A 17,525-nucleotide genomic window follows, 5' to 3' on the forward strand; every position below is an offset into this window, starting at 1 on the left:
TAAAGTTCTATTCACCCATGTCACTTTTAATGAAAGTGAGGATTATGGTGAGCAAGTGGAAAGTCTTGATCTTTTAAAAAAAATACTATTTTTAAACATGTCAGTCCCCCCCTTCCCCCATTGGCCATCTTTTTCTTTTTGTAGCCAGAAGCCCTGGTGCTGCTCAGACAGGAAAGGACTGCACTGGAAAAGGTTTGCTGATATAGTTATATCAATGCACTAACAAATTCTCCTAGGGCTACATCTACACTATGACTATGTCTACACTCGTGGCTTCTTGTGCCAGAAATATGCAAATGAGGCTAAGCGTGGAATATCAGCGAGCCTAATTTACATACCTAATGAGCCACCATTTTTGCAGAAGAGGCTCTTGCGCCAGAAGGAGCTATCTACACTGCCCCTTCTTGCGCAAGAAAAAACCCTCTTGCACAATGCCGTTATTCCTGAAAATAATTGGCGTAACGGCATTGCGCAAGAACATACTATACATCAGGGCTACTCAACTTTGGAAGCCCCGGGGGCCACAATGATACTCTCAGCACATGTCAAGGGCTGCAACTTAACTGTGGTTGCAAATACTTGCAAATATATATGCAAATAGTTTTTTCACACTGATGGGCATGAATACAAAAAGTAAGCCTTAAGCCGCGGCGCCGGACCCAAACGTGGCCAGCGTGAGCCAGTCAGCACCTCTCAGGCTCTGCCCTCAAGACTAAGCAGCCAGCACCTCCCACAATGCCCCAGCGCTCCCAGCACCTCCTCCCTAGGGGCTAGGGATGCCAACACCCTGTACCCATCTGGTCCAGCTAGACAGTCTGCTTGTGTCTTTCAATGCTCATCCCGCCTGGGAGACGTTGGGTCATTCCACCTGCGGGCCACGTGTTGAGTCCTGCATAAACGCAAACCACACCGTGGGCCGCAAACAAATGGGCTACAGGCTGCATGCGGCCCACGGGCCATGTGTTGAGTAGACCTGCTATACATTATTCTTTTGAACACGTGTCTGTTAAGAGTCAGATACTTCATTCATAGCACATGCAATATTTCCATTGACTTCAACAAGGAATGTTTTTTCAAGAAGCAGCAATGATTTCTTGTGTAAAAGTATAAAAGGATACTCTGAGGTATAGCTGGCCAAACTTTAGACCTGCTTTTTGCATTGGAATTGGAAATTCAGTGCTGGATTTTAAACCTGTGTCATCTATTAACATTACCTCCAGTATGTTGGGGCTCATCTCCCATATCTCAGCTCAGCATCTCAGCTAGTTTCTCATTGAGTCTGAATCATGGATGAAAGAGAGCTGGGTGATGCTTAACCCAAATAAGACTGAGGTGAGGATGGTGTATTGGGGGAAAAAGCCAGAAAAGATGGCAGAAGTTATATGATTATGTTGGCTTTTAGTTAAATGGATTTGCAATTAAGGAGTAATTTTAGATTCCCCGCTATTATTTTATGATTAAGGCTGCAGGTTTGTCACAAAGATCACCAATGTCCCCTCTAATTTTTCCATCTACACTCAGAATAAATTTTGTTATATGCACCAAGGTATGTGCCGCTGTGCACCACCAATAGAAACATATACTGTTGGCTACGGCCACTCTGCTAATCAGCTGGGTGGCATTTGAATCTCCTCTAGGAAGCCACCCAAGTACTCAGATTACAGGGAATACTAGAGACCACAGAAAGTTGCCACAAGGCCAGTAAATTCAAACTAGGCTTAGTCCTCGCAGAATGAGGTTTACCTTGTTCGAACTAAGCGCTCCGCTAGTTCGAATTAAGTTCGAACTAGCGGAGCGCTAGTGTAGCGCCTATCAAAGTTAATTCGAACTAACGTCCGTTAGTTCGAATTAACTTTGTAGTGTAGACATACCCTAGCAGAAGCTGGAATTTGGCTGTGAAAGGGGGCCAGGAAGTGTGGCATAGGATGAGATGAGGCAGGCTCTGGGTGGCAATTACCTTGCGCAGCAGGGGCTCCCCAGAAGCAGCAAATTCCCCTCGCTCAGCTTCTAGGCAGAAGTGTCACCAGGCAATTCTGTTCACTGCCTCCATCTGTGGATACTGCCTCTCCAGCTCCTATTAGTGGTGGTTTGCAGCCAACGCGAGCCGCAGAGCTGATGCTCAGGACGAAAGCAGTGCGCAGAGCTTCCTGGCCACACCTCCATCTAGGAGCTGATTGAGGGAGATGTTGTCATTCCAGGGAGGTGCAGAGTGCGGCAGGAAACCTGCCAGCCCAGCCAACCCTTCCACTCCTCCAGGCTGTTCCTTGAGCACCTGCAGCACCCCCTGAGCCACCCTCCCCCCGAAACACCTACCATACACCTTGGCTTCCTCGAGCATACCTGTGGCACACTCTGAGTTGCCCGTCCCAAGTACCTGTGGTGCCTCTTGGCCATTCCCTTAAGATTTAGTCAGGGACATATAATAGAAGTCACAGATTGTGATTTTTTGTTTACTGCCCATGACCTGTCCATGACTTTTACTAAAATACCCATGACTAAAATATAGCATTATTTATGATCATACCACAGCAATAATATGGTCAGCTCTCTGGCAACAGCATCTGACTAGGAGGCTGATGCCACAGTTACATGGCTAATTGCACATCTGACCCCTATCTGAACTCTCTGAGCACACCAGGTGTTGGGACTCATACTCTCTCCTGGAGTGGAATCATCATTCTCCCACTCTCAGACAGGGCACTGGACTTTGCATCATGAGTCCGGTGTGGTTACCTTAGCAGGTCTGACTGACTTTGGCATCTGCTATTCTTCTTTTGAGAATTTATGTGCAATGGTTTATACAGTGAGCAGCCTCCTCAGTCCAAAGAATTGTTTACACTTAACAGTAGGAAAAAGCAAAAAAGGACTTTAAACACAGTCTATATGCATATCTATCTTAGAATCATAGAACACCAGAACTGGAAGCGACCTCAAGAGGTCATCAAGTCCAGCCCCCTGCCCTCCTGGCAGGACCCAGTGCCATCTAGACCATACCTGACAGATGTCTATCTAACCTGGTCTTAAATATCTCCAGAAATGGAGATTCCATAAACTCCCTTACCTTAAGATTTACTATCCTTCCTGTTGGAAGCCTATGAAGGCCTCACTTTTTCTGACCATCTGGCGTGTGTGTGTGTTCAAGCCTTCTTTTTGGATGTGGACCATGTTGCTGTCCATGCTTTTGTTGCCTCAAGATTAGTTTATTGCATGATGTGCTTACATGTGCTTTACTTTAAAACTATTTGGGATTGACAGAATGCAGTGGCTGGCTTATTGTGTGAGGCATCATGCCCGGTGCACATGATTCCAGTGCTCCAGGATCTGTACTGGTTTCCCATTGGTCTTGCAGCACTGAGTATATGGTATTAGCTATGACTAATAACATTCTGAAGGGCTTGAGACAAACTTGTTTGAGGGATCAACTCTCTGCCTGTGTCAAATTGGCACAGTTACGATCAGTACCAGTGCTTGAGCTGGATCTCTCTCATTATAAAAGAGGAGGAGTAGCCAACAGGGCATTCCCTGTGGGCTTCAGAACATGGAAGCTTGCTCCCCCTCGGTCTGCAGTAGTTCAGATATGGTGGCTTTCCGAGCACACTGCAAAAATCATCTATTTGACAAGATTTTTTGAAAGGGCTGAGGGTAGGCTTCTGAAAATGTAAAAGTGGAAAGGAGTTTTTGTAAGTGGAAGGCGGAGCACCTGGTAAAATGACTATTTTAATGTTGCTGGGGGGTTTTACTGTATGATTAATGGTGTATTAGGGCACCAACAGCCTTAGTAGATAGGTGTTTTATTATTATTGAGATCTAAAGCAAAATATTATTTAAATAAATATTTGAATAAAAGCATTCTGTCATTGCAACACACTCCTGACCTTAGACACCTCCTTGCTTGTAATGTTTTATTTGAAATGTGATTAAAGATAGCAAATATCAAACTCAACACTATACTGTATTTTATGTATTAATACAAACAAATCCTTCTTTGAAACATTTTATACATTTCAGTTAGCCGGTACTGTTTCTGTCCTTCCTTCCTAAACTGGTTCAGTTTATCTCAGCATGTGTGCTGTTCCCACCAAATGCCATGGATTTCCAAATATAAGTATGATTAATAAGGCACGCCAAATAACTTTTTTAAGAAATACAGCTTTGAAAAATTTAAGATGATTAATATACCAATTTAGATATTAAGTTCTAAGTACTTGCTTACTGTGTGCTATTATTTTAAAGTTTTAGGAAGATCAAGGATTACAGCAAACTTTTGTCAAACAAAACCTTTGTCTATCCTAAATTCCAGATGCCTTTAGAAATGATGAAACAAAACATAAATCTTTTGTTCACTAAGAAGCATCTAGTTTTTTTTCTTGCAGATATTAAACAAGGTTCTCAGAAAAAGTTAAGAATTCCCAAAGTGTAAGAAATTTGTTTGGCTGAAACGAAGATTTTTTTTCCTAAAAAACAAAACTTTGCATAACAGTATTATTCAATTATAGTCCAAAAGACCAAAGAAGTTAGTCTGAGTCTCACTATACAGTCAGACTCACTGTACCCAATTTGTTGAAGAGTAGAAACTAGGGAGATGTTCAGAAGATGGCTCAAAAGCACATTTCTTTTGTTAGACTAGGTTCTTTAATACCTCCCTACAGTTAGAATTAGTCATTTGAACTATTCAGCCTAACAGGTTATGGAGTCATGCTTGCCAACCACCCCGATTTAGGAGGGACAAGTAATTTTTTAGAAGAATAATAACCATATACCACTAATAAAACCTCTTAAAATAAAGTATCAATGGAGCCAAAAATGTGTGTATTTCTTTCTCACCAAATTCCTCTATTTATAACAAGTAGGATGAATGATTTATTAAATGGAGAGCCTGGAGAAAGTGAGCAAGACTTCTGTATGAGATACCATACCTTCTGTCTCATAATCACCCCACTAAAATTATGCACGGAGGTGTGTGCCTCATGGAAAGAGGAAGAAAAATGAAAGGAGACAGACAATGATGTGAATGAGATTGTCAGTACTTTTCACACAGATTACCAGAGTAATTGCATTCAGTTACTATGCTTACATGAACCAGATTAAAACTGGGTGACCTTATAGGTGGATGCACCATATCCTTATAACAAAACCCTGAACCATGCAGTCCCTCAGTGAGTACTACTAAAGTGCTAACTACTTAATACTTTCAGGCTGTATCTACACTGGCACCGTTTTCCGGAAAAGGGATGCTAATGAGACACTTCGGAATTGCAAATTCCGTGGGGGATTTAAATATCCCCCGCGGCATTTGCATGAACATGGCTGCCGCTTTTTTCCGGCTCGGGGTTTCGCTGGAGAAAAGCGCCAGTCTAGACGGGATCTTGCGGAAAATAAGCCCTTTCCTGGAAGATCCCTGATTCCTACTTTCAAGTAGGAATAAGGGATCTTGCGGAAAAGGGCTTATTTTCCGCAAGATCCCGTCTAGACAGGCGCTTTTCTCCGGCAAAACCCTGAGCCGGAAATAAGCGGCAGCCATGTTCATGCAAATGCCGCGGGGGATATTTAAATCCCCCGCAGAATTTGCAATTCCGACTGGTCTCATTAGCATCCCTTTTCCAGAAAGGGGTGCCAATGTAGACACAACCTCACAGTTTAGGCACCTAAATATGTTGAAAATTCTGGCCTTATATTCTTCGCTGGCCCTCCTTCCCCATATAACAAAAACCCCTTACTTCAGTCAGTATTTTCCTCTTTTGTCAATAAATCCTAATATTCATCTCAAGAGAGTCAATAGTTATTTAATATTTTAACATATGCCTGCAATACAGATAGGTGCTGTGTGGTAAGATTACATTTTCACTGTTGATTGACATATTTATCTCCAAAATATAGATTTTACAATGGATATTGCAACTGTTTGAAAGTTAAGGACAAATGCTGTGCACAAATTTGAAAATGTCATAGAGTCATAACAATTAAGGACAGAGGGACAACCAATTTAGTCTGATCTTTTATATATCACAGGTCACCAACATCATCCAGCAGTCAAACACTTAACCCAACAACTGAAATTAGATCTGGGCATTACAGCAGCAGGAGGCTAAACCACTGTGTGCCAAAAGTAGGGAACAGGTGAGACAAATGTGATCAATAGTGTTACATATTGGTATAAAGATTATTTGATATATACCCATAATACAAAAAAAGAAATCTCATTATTTAGATTATTTCAATTATTTCTTTTTTTAAAAAGCGACTGTTTAGGAAGGCGCACTGCAGAAAGGATCTAGGTGTAAGCGGGGGAATGGTCCCGCTATTGTGGGGAACTTTCCTGGCTTCTATACCACCCCGGTGAAATGGACCAGCAGAAAGATCTGAGTCCCCGCTCCCACTTCCTTTACCCCACGTCTCCCTGATCCTGAGGGCTCCCCCTCCACTCTCCTGAGTAGCAGAGTCCTCGAAACCCCAACAAGGCTGGGCCCAGGTTTCCTGGGGCTTAATCCCCGACCTTGCAGTCAATAGGGGCAGGAGTTAGGGTGTCCCCACTCCGAGGTGCTCTCTTTACACTGCATGCTTTCTTGGCCCAGTGATCTTTTCATAAGGTTCAAAGCAAATACAATGTATTAAACATCAACTGGTTAAAGAGAAAAGAATAAGAAAAAATGAGAATGCTTAAATAAGAACACACAGCCCTGCTCTGTAGCACAGGGACATCAAAACAGCAGTCTGCAGAGTGTAAGGACAGTCCACAGTCTCTTCCTTATAGGCCCCTTAGAGGCCCTGGATGTGCTGCAGGGGGGCTGCAGGCTGGACACACTTGCTCTGGTAGTGACCACACAGCCTCAAGCTCTAAGTGGCCAGACCCCTCTCCCAGTCTGGCCTGCTCGGCCTCTTGGCTGGTCTCCCTGCCCAGAGCCTCTCCCCACACTTTGCTGGTCCCAGCTGCTCACCACACCCAGCTGTAGGCTGTGCTGCCTTAGTCTCCAGCTCCTTACGTTGCTTCTCTGTCCCTTTTGGCTTCTCTGAGCACTGCCAGTCCGCTGCTCAACACTGGGTCTGTGCTCCTTGAGCTGTGTGTGTCTGGCTAACGCAAGCCCCTGTACTTAGGGCCCCGGGCTGGGACCCAGAGAGGGGGCAGGACCGGGTCCCCCTCCCACCTCCCAAACACCCCTGCCCCCAGTGGAACCGCGACTACCCCTCACCGGTTACGAAGGCCGGACACGAACCAGGGTTTGCTGATCCCCCCCCCTCACATCTATCAGGCGGAAAAGGGGTGATCGCACCCAAAGAATAGAAAACTAGCCTAAGGGCTGGAACTACACACCCAGACACGAGGCGGAGGGGGCCGCAGACCCCCCCTACCAACTGGTAGGGAGTGATCGTACCCCCCTAGAACACTCACAGACATCTATCAGGGATGATGTAGATAGTGCTTGGTCCTGCTATGAAGGCAGGGGACTGGACCTGATGACTTCTCGGGGTCCCTTCCAGTTCTGATATTCTATGATTCTGTTTACACAGCAACAGACTACATCCGTGGCAAACCAGGATATGAATCTATAGCTCACCACTTACTAACATAGCACTGTCCCATGTGGACACTGCTACAGCACATTAAGGATACATCTACACTGTGATAACAGATCAACAGCACAACCACGGCTGGTCTGAGTCAGCTGACCTATCCTCTGACAAGTGGTGCTGCAATTTTTTTATTGTAATCTGGACATACTCTGAAAATCCTGAAATGTTGCTTGACTCACAACTACCTGCTCTGTAGTGTTAGACAGTATTTTCCTGAGACTGATAGGCCCAAATTCTGTCAGAACAGTTTGGCAAGGTAGTACTTTTGTTTCTTGCTTGGCTTTTACAACACCTTTTCATGGACTATGGCTGATTGAATTGATATTGGTGAAGTAAAAACAGAGCTCTTCAGGTGTGGAGGGACTACTTTTCTGAGGTCTGCTGCAAACACTGAAAGTCAGTCAGTTTATTCACTATCGGAATAGCTATTTTGAATTTAACATACAAGATGTATTGTGATTTTTAGTAGGGTTTTTTTTGGGAGGAGGTTTTATTGCTGTGGAAAGACACATTTTAAAATGGACCTACTGCTGTTACTGGTCTTGAACTGCATGGGTTTTGTGTAAGACATCTGGTACTCTAATCTTCTGAATTTGTGCCTCATTTGATATTATTTGTGCACGAACCATTGTTGTCTGTGAAGAAAGCTAATGTTTGCAGGCTAATATGTTAATCTTTTCAGAGCTTATTACGATCTATGAAGTACATCATTTCAAAAAATTATACCAAATGGAAAACAGCCACTTAATCAGATTGCTGTATTTATGGCTACCACATTTAAGATGGACAGCAACTGAGCTAAGCTTACTTTTGATTCCCTCCTAACATATCTCACTTCCTTTGCCCCACCATGCTCCTTCCTTACAAAAATGAGACTGAAAATAGTGAGAGTCTGTATTCCACTACAAAGGAGCAGTGACCGAAAGAGAGGACTGAGCTATAAGACATGTATCTAAAGCCATATGGATAATAGGAAGAAAGTAACTAAGGGTACGTCTACACAGCACCATTATTTCAAAATACTAGCATTATTTTGAAATAACTTAGTCTACATCTATACAGCAGGCAGTTTCTTCAAAATAATGTTGAAATACAGTCCAGCTGGAAGACATCTTACTCTGACTCTTGTGTAACCCTTCTACCAGGCCGAGTAAATAGCAGCAAGGGCCGGGTTCAGTATCTAGGGGTCTCCTCCCAACAAGGTAATACAACAGCGGCTCGAGCCCCCACCCAGTGACCTGGAAAATCTTACATACACCTCTGGGTGTGTCAAAGAGGCAAGTCTTCCCCTCTCGCAAGCACAGAGCCTCAGTATAGCAGCAAACCTTTTATAACATGAGGTAACCGACATCAGCATTAAATTGGGAAAACACCACAACGGATTTACAGACCAAACATGAGCAAAGGCCCTCCCCCCAGCCACAAATCCTCCAAAGTCCCAAAAGTCCAACACCCCAAAAGTCTCTGCCCCGGGTCAGTGCCGCCCCAGGGTTCAAAAGTTCACCCGGCAGGGTTTCACCATCCCAACCTGGAGGGGTGGGGATCGATACACCTTACGTGGCCCGCCGATGGCTCTGCCTCTCCAATGGCTCTGCCCCCGCCGATGGCTCTGCCTCTCCAATGGCTCTGCCTCTCCGTGGGGTTCTGCCGCCGCCGTCGACATGAGTCACTCCGCCAGCCATCTCAGCCCACGCCCCTGGCTGCCAGCTGGTTGCTCCTGCCCCTGCTCCACTGGCTGTCTGCTGCCGTTCCTACCAGCTGCAGGTCATCCCCGTCCGCCATCCCCGTCCACCGCTCTGCTGTCTGCCCGCACCCGCAGGTTGTCCCCGCCAGCACCCACCGGTCATCCTGGCAAACCGCTCCGCTGTCTGCCTGCACTTTGCTGGTTGTCCCTTGCAAGCTGCTCTGCTAGTAGCCCAGCAGCTTAGCACCAGGCTCCCCTCAGCAACAGTGATTTCAGCTCCGTCCGCAGTATAGCACCTGGCTCCCCACAGTGATTTCAGCTCAGAACAGAGGAGCCTCAGCACTAGTGCTCCACTGGTCCACAGTGAAGTTAACTCCACAACTAGACTCCTAATGGAATCCAAATTAATTCTGATATTCCACATTGGAGAGAGGCAGGGGTACAATCAGTGTTGTTTAGGCCCTCAGACAGCACCCCACCACCAGGCACAAAGACCTGTCACCAGCCTCTCTCAATTTGACTTGGTTTGGAACCCATGCCCCTTGTCTAGCGAGTGCTACTTAGTTTATGGCGAATCCCTCTGTCATAAATAGTTCCACCATTCCATTGTCCTTGATTTGCGTAATCAGGGTAACAACACTTTTATCCCCCCTGCCTCAATAACAGAGAGACTGGAGATCCCACAGTGGCCAAAGTGATCATTTGGGCTGCTGTGAGCGCATACTAGACAGGGTGGGTGTGTCTATGCAAATTGGGATCAGCCCCTGAAGTCTCTTTGCACCACTTGCCACAGTTCACCACCAGATATCAGGGTAGAGTTTACCCTGACCCCGCTTACACTTGTAACACTCAGGCTACGTCTACACTGGCCCCTTTTCCGGAAGGGGCATGTTAATTTCAGAGATCGCAATAGGGAAATCCGCGGGGATTTAAATATCCCCCGCGGCATTTAAATAAAAATGTCCGCCGCTTTTTTCCGGCTTTTAGAAAAGCCGGAAAAGAGCGACTACACTGGCCCCGATCCTCCGGAAAAAGCGCCCTTTTCCGGAGGATCTTATTCCTACTTTGAAGTACTTTGAAGTAGGAATAAGATCCTCCGGAAAAGGGTGCTTTTTCCAGAGGATCGGGGCCAGTGTAGACGCTCTTTTCCGGCTTTTCTAAAAGCCGGAAAAAAGCGGCGGACATTTTTATTTAAATGCCGCGGGGGATATTTAAATCCCCCGCAGATTTCCCTATTGCGATCTCTGAAATTAACATGCCCCTTCCGGAAAAGGGGCCAGTGTAGACGTAGCCTCATTGTACAAGGAGTAAGGGAAGTCAGAGGAAGAGTGCTCTATTTCAAAATAAGTGCTGTGTAGACGCTCCCAATTTCGAAATAAGCTATTTTTAAATATGCTACTCAATTGACATAGCTCAATTTGTGTAGCTTATTTCAAGTTAAGCCCTGCTGTGTAGATGCACCGTAAGAGGCGAGAGTTAAGAAAATCATCTTAGTTTAGTTATCAGTGAAGCATAGGGAAAGTTACAAACAGAAGAAGTAAAAAAAAGTTTGATAAGGCAAATAAACAACAGGTACTGTAACAGATAATACAATTGAAATATATGTTCCATCTAAGAAGTAAAATTAATTTACCTTTTTCTGTGTCTCAGGTGACTTTTTTCCCACTTTTGTTTCAATGCTTTTTTGTTCTTTGAGCTGTTAAAAAGAATGCCAAAAAAGCTGAGCAAAAATACAGATATAGACATGTATATAATGTAATACAGAGAGGATGAGGGAGACAGTATTAATTTAATATTACACTTCTTTGAAAAATGGCATTAAATTAACTCTTTCATTTCCAGAAATATTGTCGATAGTGTACAAAAAAAATACATCTTCCTTCAGGAATTACTATTTTTTTAAACAATGAAATGCAGCTTTATCCAGGTTCAAAGCAAAATGTACCAGTGCTTTAATCTATTACACTGAACATTTATTTTTATAGTTTATTGCCTATGAATAGGACTAAATGACTGACTTAACTATAGTCCACAATTTTTCTTGGAAAGATCTTCTTGAAATAAACTAAATAAGTTTAGTCCAAAAGTCTACATCTTCATGCAACTGTTTCTGTACACGTAAATGCTCCCCCGCCCTTCCACAAGAATAAAATTTTACTTTTGATGCTATGTCATGCAGCTGAAATGATCTACAGTATTATTTATGGGTTTCTGTAAAGGTGTGGGCTATCCCCTGAACCTCCTTATAATCTGCTTTGCAAAAGCATCCTACCTTAAATTCCCCCCCCCCCCCCCCCGCCCAGCAGTTTTTTTACATTAACAGACTATGTCAAGAAGCGAACCCACATTAATCCTTTTAATAGTGTTTCAAGACAGGAATAATTCAGGACCCGAATAATTCAGGACAGGAATAATTCAGGACCACAGATGTGGTCTCCTCACCTCAAAAAAGATATTTTGGCCTTGGAAAGGGTTCAGAAAAGGGCAACTAAAATGATTAGGGGTTTGGAACGGGTCCCATATGAGGAGAGGTTAAAGCGACTGGGACTTTTCAGTTTAGAAAAGAGGAGACTGAGGGGGGATATGATAGAGGTCTATAAAATCATGAGTGGTGTGGAGAGGGCTGATAAAGAAAAGTTATCATAATAGAAGAACTAGAGGACACCAAATGAAATTAATGGGTAGCAGGTTTAAAACTAATAAAAGAAAGTTCTTCTTCACGCAACGTGTAGTCAACCTGTGGAACTCCTTGCCAGAGGAGGCTGTGAAGGCTAGGACTAGAATAGAGTTTAAAGAGAAGCTGGATAAATTCATGGAGGTTAGGTCCATAAAAGGCTATTAGCCAGGGGATAAAATGGTGTCCTTGGCCTCTGTTTGTCAGAGGCTGGAGAGGGATGGCAGGAGACAAATCGCTTGATCATTGTCTTCGGTCCACCCTCTCTGGGGCACCTGGTGCTGGCCACTGTTGGTAGACAGGATACTGGGCTAGATGGACCTTTGGTCTGACCCAGTACGGCTGTTCTTATGTTCTTATGACCCTGATTCAGAGCTCCACAACTTAAAAAGTTCACAAAACCAACTCTGAGATTAGACTCCTGGGGTATGTCTAGACTACATGGCTCCGTCGATGGAGCCATGTAAACTAGTTTACCCAACATAGTCAATGAAGCAGGGATTTAAATAATCCCCACTTCCTTAAAATAAAAATGACCGCTGCGCTGTGCTGACAATCAGCTGATCCTGCACAGCGCAGCAGTCTAGACGTGGATTGGTCGACAAGGGAAGCCTTTGTTGACCGCTCCTCTAAACCTCTTTGACAGACCCAAGTAGTCTAGACACACCCCTGGAGTCAGAGTGAAACCCACAGCCACAGGAACCTACATGGCTTCTACTCTCTTCTCTCCTACTTAGCTGGAGCTTCCTGTTCCTTTCCGGTTTAAACATCTCTACCCTTGGTTGGGGCAGGGCCTTCTTGATTATACTTCTGGCTGTCCTGGTCTTGGCTGCAGCCCATCCCTTAAAGAACAGTGCACTCCTACACAGTCTCCTGCACATTTAATATTGCTTTCTTTAGTAATGTGCTATGAAAAAAATGGCTAAAAATCTAAGTAGGTTAAATAATGTTATGGGGATCCATGGGTACTCAAGATTTGCCAGAATGCCTTCATCACATCTCAGAGGAAACGAAATACCTATTCACTGTATCTTTAGGATGGTTACTAAAATTACTCAGTTCACAGCTGTGCACTTAGTTTGGTACTAGATGCTCTATAACTCAGTGGGGAATGGAAGGAGAGTGAGGCAGAGAAAGAGACAGAGATTAACTGAGAAGCCTTTTCACAGAGCTGATTTCTTTTGCACCCTGTATATAATAGTTTTGGGAGAATTCTCCAGTTGTTGCATTTGAAGCCATAGTAAAATTGCAGACTTCCCCCAAGACTGATACATCTGTGAAAAGGTAAGGTAAGGTTTTGTTTTTGCAATTTCTCCGAGAAGACTCCCAAAGAAGAGTTTCTGGATAAGCAGAGAAGCTATATTTGGGGTAATACTATTCTAGAACTACTCTTGGTTAAGGACCAATATTATTGCTATTAAGAAGACAATTTACTTTAAAGCTTGTTTTCCTAACTATACATTATAGATTTTCCTCGTGTGTACTGTCTACATAGAGGAGGAGGCATGTTATGTCTAGTCTTTGCAGACAGTGTGAGGGAAGAGGCTCAAGAAGCTTTTCTCCTTACCCCTTTTGCCCCTCTTTTCAGAGGCCACCAGTAACTACAATCTTTATGTAGTCCTGAAGAATAAGGAAAAGGCAGAGAAGAGGTGGGGCTTTGCCTCCCCACCTCTGACATCAGTTAGCTGAGCTGGTCAGCTGGAGGGAGGCACATACTCCAGTCCAGCCTCTTAAAGGTAGGCTCACAGTAGATGCGAGCTAGCAAGCTCTATTAAGTAAACTATCTCTTGGCCTAGGGTCAGATGGTTCTACACTGCCCCTATGCCAGGGCTGGACCCTAAAGGCATAATACGATCCTAAATAAGTATGTGCAGTTGCTCTATTCATATTCAATAGTCTTCTGAATTTGTTTTAATTTAATTCTGAGGCAATAGTTTTTCATGTTAAAACTTTGAAGAAATGTGAATTTTTATTTAAACTCTTGCTGTGCCTTGTCTTAGGGAACAGTACATTGAAAAAAAGAGGTATAGTATAGCTTCTGAAACACATTCTACAAACAGAGAGATCATGGAGACAATCATTTAAGTGTGGTTCTGCTCTGAGGACTGTCTTAGTAAAAGAGACATCACATGATTCCAAATTTATTATCTCTCAATGATCTCTGTATCGAATAAGATTAGTTTACAAGTACAAATGTCTTTTCTAGCTGCCAGCTCAGCAATCTCAACCTGGGATTTGAAAGTCAATCTGGGTTCTTTCCATCTCATACATCTTCTTCTTCAGTGATAAAGGTTCAATGGGGACAAATCAGATCTTAGTTACATCTATTCAAATCCTGTGCGTTCAAATGATGTCCTTGGTGAAACCTGTGCAAACATGTTGATTGTGATATTCAAAGATAGCTAGGAATCAGAACTGGCAGATGCTAATGATAACATTGATCATTTTGAATGGTAAGCCTATACATAAATTTAAGATCAGAATGTTAGGCAACGAATCTTAAAAATGCTGAACTATGTGCACCCAGGATCCCTGACTCGAAGAGAAGTATACTTTTCAGGTTAAAAGAAAAAAAAGTAAAATGTGTTCTCAAAACGAATGTGTTTGTTAAAAAAAGAGATCTATAATCAACTTATTCTTAGTTTTCAGTGTTTACAAACTGGTTTAAAAGAAGGCTTCCTTTATAATCTTGAAATTCTGTTTTTCTTCTATTTCTAAAGACTCAATCCTGCCATACGTACTCAGGCAAAAGTCCTATTGAAGTCAAAGACTGAGTAAGGACTGCAGAATTTGGCCGTATGTCAAAATAGCCCAACACACACTGTGCTAAGATTAACGAAACAAAGTAAGTAAGGCAGCTATGACTTGGCACAACATTTGACAAGCTGCAAAAAAGCAAATGTTTAAGTAACTGAAGTGGTACTGATTTTCTATTCACAACCTTTTCTCTTCTAAACAGTATCATATTCTTTTCCCGCACATTTTGATTGCAAGTCAAGCTGTGTTTTATTTTTTATTATAATAAACCCAGTCAGTATACTGTAACAAAGACATGCTAGTGGTGACCAGTGTGAAAACCACTGTGAAGCCAAGTTAGTAAAAAGGTCAAATGATAAAATAAACAATCAGCCATCTGGAAAGTTCTTGAAACACATAAAAAGAAAATAAAAGACAGCATTCGTAAGAGACTAACAGAATTCAAAAAAATATTTCAGATAGGGCTCTCTCTCTGATATCTATGACATTTTCTAATCACTAGTAACAAATCTTTCCATCTAATGATAAATATTTTATATGTTCTGTCACAAACAATACTGGAGTTCTTTTTTAAAAAATAGTTAAAAAGTGCCTTATATGAATGTTTCTTCGATTAGATAAAATAGAATAACATTTAGATTTCTGCTGAACTAATTTTCCAGAAACATGTTTTAAAATATTTTTTTAAAATTTTCCTAAAAAATGTTCACTACATATAAACTACACATGATACTTAGAATAAACTGAATATTTGAATAAAAAGTTTTATATATGAAAACAACCGTTTTTGTGAAGTTTGAAACACATGGCCATTCACAAAAATAATTTAAGCTGAAGAATCTTACCATACTTTGAATTAATGATCTTTCCTTTTCAAGTTCCATCTTTGTTATTTCCTGAGCTTCGATTAACTAAAAATGAAAGCATAAGAAATAATACTGCAATTTAGATTACAGGCAGGTAGAATTCTTCCAACAGCCTTTCTAAATATAATTTACCAAAGAAAATATAGCATGTATATAACATAACAAATAACAGGGAGGCATCTTGGCAAAAACAAATATGACAGTGCATTAGGAATGCCCAGGCAGAATGTGCAATTCACACATCAAACATTCACACTTTAATTTTAGATTGAACACACACTCCATGTGCATACAACATGCCCAAGAGCAGATCTCTAGAGAACCACAGGTTAAAATGGAGGGCTCTCTAAAATCAGCTTTCTGAGATAAACCTTATGGCCTTGATAAAAAGTGAATGAAGTTATAAAGTTATGAACACAGTCAAAAGAATGATGCTTCATGGCTCTGGTGGAGGAGGGAGCCTGTCTAGGAAATCTACACCACTTGTGAAGCATAAAGAATGGGTATAGAGTAGCGGTTCCCAACCGCTGATCTACGGATCAGTGGCAGGTCATAAGAACATAAGAATGGCCATATTGGGTCAGAACAATGGTCCATCAAGCCCAGTATCCTGTCTGCCAACAGTAGCCAATACCAGATGCCCCAGAGGGAGGAAACGCAACAAGGTAATCCTCACGTGATCCCTCCCCCGTCACTCACCTCCAAAGAAACAGAGGCTAGCGACACCATCTCTATCCATCCTGGCTAATAGCTATTGATGGACCTAATCTCCATGAATCTATGTAGCTCTTTTTTGAACCCTGTCACAAACCCCTGTCTGCTGAGCCATGGCATACTGCCAGGACACGCCCCCAGATGCTAATGAGCCCGCCCGCTGGGGTTCCCCATGATGCAACAGGGTGAGTGGACCAGCAGACAACTGGGTGTACTGCAGCTGAAGCCGCGGCCTCAGTGAGGTTGTCTCTACTGGGGCATTTTCAATGTAGCCCCAGTTCCACCTCCGGTGGTTGCATGATGGGCAGCTGCAGTGCTCAGCCAGGGCTGAGCGCCACGGTAGCCAGGACCCTGATGAGCGCCACAGAAGCTGGGCTCCATGCAGCGCTCAGCAAGGGCCCAATTGCCACGGCGCTTAGCAGGGGTCTGGCACACTGCAGGATATGTGTAGCCCTCCTGCCACATAGGAAAGTGCTCTGTGCTCAGCTGGTGGCCGGGATGCAGCGGCAGGGCTAGGTGAGGGGGGTGAGGCAGGCATGGGGGTTTTGGGGGCTCTGGGGTTGGGGGGCTCTAACAGGAAGGGGAGGCTAATATTTATGGGCACTGACATCCAGGATGGGGAGCTGGCACTGGCAGACTCTGGGGGTGGGGGCTAGTAGTGAGGGGGTTAGGGAGGCAGGGCTGGCACTGGGGACAGGGCTAATATTGGGGGCTGGCAAGAGGGGATCTGGGGGATTTGAGTGTAGTGGGGCTCTGGAAACAGGAGGCTGCAACTCAGGCATTTGGGGGCAGGAGGGCTGGCACTAGGGGACTCTGAGGGCAAGAGGCTGGCACTGGGGGTTTGGGTGCATGGGCCTCTGTAGTTTAGTGACTGGTGCTGGGGTATAGTGGAGGGGTGAGGGCTGGCACTGAGGGTTCTGGGGGCCAGGACTTTTTATACTGGGGACAGGCAATCTCATTCACAAACTTTTGGCAGACTGGTATCAGTTTATTTGCATATTTGAATATTCGTTATTTGCATAATGAATATGCAAACATGCACATAAAATGTTACCAGTCTGCCCAAAGTTTGCAAATGGGTTTGCAGGTCCCCGATATAAAAAAGCTTGGGAACCACTGGTATAGAGAGCCCCTAGCATGGATGGAATTATTCAGAATGAGGCAGGCCTGGCCTGGGCTCTGCACATTCAGGGCCCTGCGCTGCCCAGCTCCCACCCACCCAGCCACTCATTCGTTGCCCTGACTGGGAGCCGCCCAGCTG

General features: G+C 43.7%; 1 protein-coding gene across 1 annotated transcript in view; it reads right to left on the minus strand.

Annotated features, from left to right (window-relative positions):
• Positions 1-17,525, minus strand: part of C2H10orf67 (chromosome 2 C10orf67 homolog) — a 127,604-nt gene that overhangs the window by 70,935 nt on the left and 39,144 nt on the right. The window contains exons 8-9 of the mRNA XM_075922520.1: positions 15,530-15,595; positions 10,887-10,949 (exon numbers count right to left, since the gene is read on the minus strand). Coding sequence (XP_075778635.1) covers positions 10,887-10,949; positions 15,530-15,595 — 129 coding nt within the window. The remainder of the gene's footprint in view (positions 1-10,886; positions 10,950-15,529; positions 15,596-17,525) is intronic.

This window comes from Pelodiscus sinensis, chromosome 2 (genome assembly GCF_049634645.1).
Source record: "Pelodiscus sinensis isolate JC-2024 chromosome 2, ASM4963464v1, whole genome shotgun sequence".
Taxonomy (NCBI): Eukaryota; Metazoa; Chordata; order Testudines; family Trionychidae; genus Pelodiscus; species Pelodiscus sinensis.